The 5,908-nt window shown below is 35.6% G+C and overlaps 1 protein-coding gene across 1 annotated transcript in view; it reads right to left on the reverse strand.

The window, feature by feature from the left end:
- The window catches only part of CBG13861, a gene marked incomplete at both ends in the record, with an annotated part of 5,178 nt that extends 3,483 nt beyond the window's left edge, over positions 1 to 1,695 (reverse strand). Inside the window, one exon of the mRNA XM_045244850.1 lies at positions 1,551 to 1,695. Coding sequence (XP_045095278.1) covers positions 1,551 to 1,695 — 145 coding nt within the window. The remainder of the gene's footprint in view (positions 1 to 1,550) is intronic.
- Positions 1,696 to 5,908: the final 4,213 nt, after the last annotated feature.

Below are 5,908 nucleotides of genomic sequence, written 5' to 3' on the forward strand. Positions count from 1 at the left end.
TGATTCACAATCGGATCGGATACGGAGCTCGCAAACAGACAGGATACGGATCAATCCGAATAATGCACAGCTATTTACTGAAAACGGTTCGCGTGCGGTCCGTATGCGGTTCCGATTTCAACCGCGCGCGAACGCGAAGCGTCCGTAACGGACCCGTTCGCATTTTACTTGTGAAGGCGAGGGCGACAACTGTACGCAGAGTGGCATTAAGCGTTGTACACTGTTACGGTAGAATGCATTATCTGGCCCCAAAAATCCCCCGTAAAATCTCCTGTCCCCCCACCTTTAAACCGATGATTTTGATCCTTATTTCAAGTTACAGAAGTAGTTTTACTGTACTTATTCTTGTCAAAATTATCCCACGTCCTAGCTTCTACGACTGACCACAAACGCATTTTCTAACTTTCACTGTTTCTTGAAACATGTACTTTTTGTTTATTTTCATTCTAACTGTTCCAAAGCGTACAAATGCTGTACAGTACCGCCCAAAAGTATATCAACTTTTGGTTTTTCGACTGTAACTTTCTTCAAAATAGAGCTGAAGAGTCAAACGTTTCTGTAAAATGTAGCAAATAACCCGAGAAAAATAATGCAAAAACATTTCAAACCCGAAAACAGAGAAAAAAATTTAGCAACAAAATTCGCTTTTTGGAAAATTTTGATTTTTGGACGATTTTTTTCAAATTTCTTGAAAAAAAAGAAAACGATTATGTGTTTGGAATTTAAATTGAAAAACAATTAAAACATCAAACGTACCAAATATTGACAACTTTAAGTTGTGGAACGATAGTAGAAACTGTCCAGAAGCCGGAAATTTCTAGTTGACACTTCGAACGACCATATCGTATACAGAATTGTGTTTTTATGAGATATTATCTGCTCAAAAGTTGGCAAATGTCTCTTAAATCATGTTGAAATTTTAAATTCCAAACACATAATCGTGTTCTTTTTTTCAAGAAATTTGAAAAAAATCGTCCAAAAATCAAAATTTTCCAAAAAGCGAATTTTGTTGCTAAATTTTTTTCTCTGTTTTCGGGTTTGAAATGTTTTTGCATTATTTTTCTCGGGTTATTTGCTACATTTACAGGAAAGTTTGACTCTTCAGCTCTATTTTGAAGAAAGTTACAGTTGAAAAACCAAAAGTTTATATACTTTTGGGCGGTACTGTATATCAAAACATCTAAGGAAGTTCGTTGACAGATTTTTCAAAGTCAAAAATTTTCTTATAACGATTAACCCTGATAAGTGAAAACTTTTAACCGGAAAAAGAAAACCCACTTGAAAGCAAAATCGTAATTCAACAAAAATTAATCGAACTGAAATTGGCGAAACTTTTACTGTAAAAATATCAATAGGTTTATGAGTTACTTTAAACTTTATACCGTATACTTTATCCCAAATGTGCTCTCATTTCAATAAGCCTTGAACTAGCCTCCAAACTAACTTCTAACTTTAACTGTTTCTAGAAACTGACAAGTTTTCCTTAAATTTTCATAGACATTATCGTTTTTTTTGGCCGCCAAATCAACAAAATAAAAAATATCACTTACGAAAATAGCACGAAGTCCCCTCACAAAGCTTATCAATAGAACAATACTTCCCCTGCTCCGTGGAATTCGCATAACATTCGTAACAGATTACAGCGCCATCTGTCCCAATCAACAAGACAGATAATATTAAGAGAATTGGGATCATGAATTGAAAATTTGATGGGGATGGGTAACAAAACTTGGCCAACGTAACAAAAAAAGAACAGAAAGGATATAAAATAAGGATTATCCCAAAATCGATGACGGGATTAAAGGTTTTTGAACTTGTGTGGGAAATTCGAAAAAAATGGGAGAAGGTTTTGAGGGGAGTTTTATGAAGAACGAAAAGAAATATAAAAGTGGGAATTACTGAAGTATGCATTTTTTCGTAATGGGGTATGTGATCGGTGTTTACACCATTCACTCTTCTTTGTGGCTATTGTAACCGCAATGCTAATGAAACAAAAGGGAATTTGAAAAAAATCTTTTTCAATTAAGAAATTACATACACTTGCTGCAAACAACTCTGAAAACGTTCCAAAAGTTGGGAAAAGGGTATATCAGAATTTTTCCTTGCCGGAAATATGAACAATCATTTATTTAAACTCACATTAATTTTTATAACTTTTCAGTTCACTTTTTTAAAAAAATTTTTCAGAAGTGAACGACTGATAGATTGACAAATTACAATCAGATTAATTCATGATCGGAACAGAAAAAAGGTTCAATTGAACAAAAATTTCCCCAATTTTTAAATGATTCCTTAAGATGAAAAAAGTAAAAATTATGACCGAAATAGGCACGTTGTTGACCAGTTTTCAAAAAAAAGTTGGTTGAACATATATATATATGAGAAACGGTAAATTTCAAGTTTGAAGGTTTTTTTGGATATTGTGGAAAATTGATTTCTCTGATATTCTAACTAGGGAAGGTTGTAATCGGGAGGTGGAACTTCGGTATGAGACCTATATCCTTCGAAAGCTGAGAATGAGACATTTTCAAATCTGTATTCAGATTTTGCTAAAGAGCTACCAGTTTCGAGAAAATCAGGTTCAAAATCTGAGAAATTGCAAAAGCAAAGGGGGGACCCCATGGTGATTTTTTTTGCGAAAAATTTTTGACATTCGATGATTGGTGAAAGATCTTGGAGGTTTTTTGATTGCAGGGTTGCAATCTGACGGGCTGGCCGGCGGGCCGGCCGGAGGGAAAAAAACCAGGGCCCGGCCCGGCCCGGCCCGGCCGGCCGGCAATTAATTAATATTTGAACTTTTTTTTTGAATATTTGAACTTTTTTAAAACTTTTTTTAAAATTAATATTTGTAAATTAATATGAATTAATATTTGAATGATCGACTGTTCCTTGCTTCAAGTTTTAGCTACTTCAGGATTACAAGCTCTGGAACACTATTATTCCGAATTCGATGAATACCATCTTGCAGCTGTTTTCCTTGCTCCTGGTACGAAGTTGATGAAAAATTTTGATTTTGGAGAAACGGAAACGGTATAGTTTACAAACAAACTTGTTTATAAACTTTCCTATAACTTTCAGGTCCGTGATCTTGTCACAAAGTAAATGCCATCAGCTATTCCCTCCACTACTCAACCCACCTCATCGCAGAAGTCAAATCTAATTGCAAAGTTATATCATTCGGTCAGTGACCAAGCGAACTCAACATCCACTTCTTCGGAAATCTCAAGATATCTCTCCGAGTACTACGATCCTTCAACGAACGAATCGGTTGAGGAGTATTGGAAATGTTACTTTTCTATCTTTTTTGTTGGATTGGTTGATATGAGCTTTAATTTTCTCCTCCGGTTTCCATTTCTTTGTTTCCCCTTGTTCATTTATACGGTTTTTACATTGTTATGCTACTTGTTAAGAAATAAATTCAAATAATTCTTCAATAATTTCTGTTTTTTCTTAAATTCGAACGGGCCGAACCGGCCGAACCGGCCCGGCCCGGCCGGTTGCAACCCTGTTTGATTGTAGTTACAATTTCAAATGTTCCTCTACGATCTGACAAAGTTTTCTTGAATTTCAAGAAAAACAGTTTTTGAAGAAAAATATCCATTCTAAACAATTTCTAAACGGACAGAAACGGTAAAATGAGTCTTCTAGCAAGATCTTGAAGCTTTATCCTGCTCGGAATCGAGGGCTTTTAATGTTTTTTCGTACATCATACAATCCATATTCCTTCGATAATCAACCAGTAGTACTCAAAACATGAGATCTCCTCGCCTGGCTTGCTGGCACTCGATGAAATGAACTAAAACGTTGGTTGGGGTTCCTAGAAGTATCAGTTAAGTTCTATTGTGATGTGATTTTGTTCAGGTCTTCCGATTTCGTACTTTTCCTTTATTATTCCATATTTTTTTATATTTTGAACGACATATTACTGATTTTTCGAAACTCAATGTTTTGGTTTTGAAAAAGGCTTATGTCAGTTTCCATTTAAATTTGATATGCAATCAAAAAAGCAAGAAAATGGGAAAAAATTCGCTAAAAATTGATTTTTTTTCATTTGTTCAAAAAATGTCTCACTTTCACTTTTTTTGAAATTGCATGAAAAATTGAAAATTTTTATAATTTAAACTTTGTAATTATTGTACCACCTGAAAATACGATTTTTTTCCACCTGAAAATACGATTTTTACAATAACTACAAAGTGAAATCAAAAAATCTCAATATCACCTATTTTGGCGAAAAACATAGCAATTGACGAGTGAAAGACATGTTTCTGCAAGAATTCAGCGATTTTTTAGTCTGCCATAACTCTTTTTCACAAAAAACATCGAAAGAATAATCGAAAAACCAGAAATGTAGGCTCGAATTGACGAAAAATTGTCAAAGTTGCCGGTGTGGATTTACGGTAAACAATGCGCGCATCAGGGATTTCGGAGTGTTGTAGTCGGCCTACCGTATCACACCCATATCGCACACATCGCCCACCCACCCAGAATCCATCTAGGATACGCGCGCATTCGGAACACTCGATTCAGCCTCTCCCGCATCGCACACATATGAGACTCATCGCAGCTCGTTGTTCGCGATATGTGTCAAACAAACTTCTAGAGGATCGCATATGGATCGGGTCCTTTATGCGCATCATCGCCCAGGACCTGTGTCGCCACTACACCACTGCTTGCTGCTTCTTTCCCTTTCCTCAATCTATATAAGAAAGAGGGGAGGCGCGGCGCCCTTAGGGGCCAAATTTGAGCCAAAATTTGAAACTTGTTTCTCTCGAAACTGGTAGCTTTTTAGCAAAATCTGAATATAGATTTGAAAATATTCTCCAAGTTTGGAAATTCTGGAAATTCAAAATTCGAAATGTAATATGGTCGTCCTCGCCCCTACAGTACCGTCTAAAAGGTTGTAAACGATAGGTTTTTTTGGCATAACTATTTTTCGAGAGCCGGTATCGAGTCAAAATGTTAACCAGATGTTTCTAAGAATGTTCGACGGAATGTGACCAAATTTCATACAAAAATAGGAAAAATAAATTTTTTAGGACGAAAAATTGAATTTCCGAAAAAAATCCAATTTTGAACTTAATTTTTCAAAAAATCATAACTTTCGAGAAACGCTTCTATGCAACACATAACATTTTAAAACTAACAAAATTGGTCTAGTACTTTGTTTCAAAGCCATGAGACTCGATAACAGCCTGGCTTCTGCGCTAGATAGAGACATCACAGATATCATGGTCTGCCATGTCTACAAGGATATCCTAGAATCCCAAATTTCCATCAGATTACAAAGCCATGGGTCGTGGGATCATTTTCCAATAGGACAATGACCCAAAACACACCTCCAAATTCGTCAAGGTACAAATGATTCCAATTTTTTCGATAATTTTGGATTCTTGGATTAGCTCTCGAGCCCTAGGATTCGCGTTATGGACTGGCCCAGTCCGTCGAGACTTGAATCTGATCGAAGATCTGTGCGAAAACTTGGAGAAAAGATTTTCAGAAAAAAAAAACCAGAAAATGTGGTCGAGAAGTACCAAAAACTAGAAGAGGAATGTAAAAAGACCTCACAGTCAGTGATCGACACTTTGCTCGACTCTATGCAGCGCAGAAGCCAGGCTGTTATCGAGTCTTATGGCTTTGAAACAAAGTACTAGACCCATTTTGTTATTTTTAAGATGTTATGTGTTGAATATAATCGTTTTTCGTAAGTTATGATTTTTTGAAAAAATAAGTTCAAAATTGAATTTTTTTCGAAAATTCAATTTTCGTCCTAAAAAATTTATTTTTCATATTTTTGTATGAAATTTGGTCACATTCCGTCAAACATTCTTAGAAACATCTGGTTAAAATTTTGACTCGGTACCGGCTCTCGAAAAATAGTTATGCCAAAAAACCTATCGTTTACAAC

The sequence above is a fragment of the Caenorhabditis briggsae genome, assembly GCF_000004555.2.
Source record: "Caenorhabditis briggsae complete genome, chrIV, whole genome shotgun sequence".
Lineage (NCBI taxonomy): Eukaryota > Metazoa > Nematoda > Chromadorea > Rhabditida > Rhabditidae > Caenorhabditis > Caenorhabditis briggsae.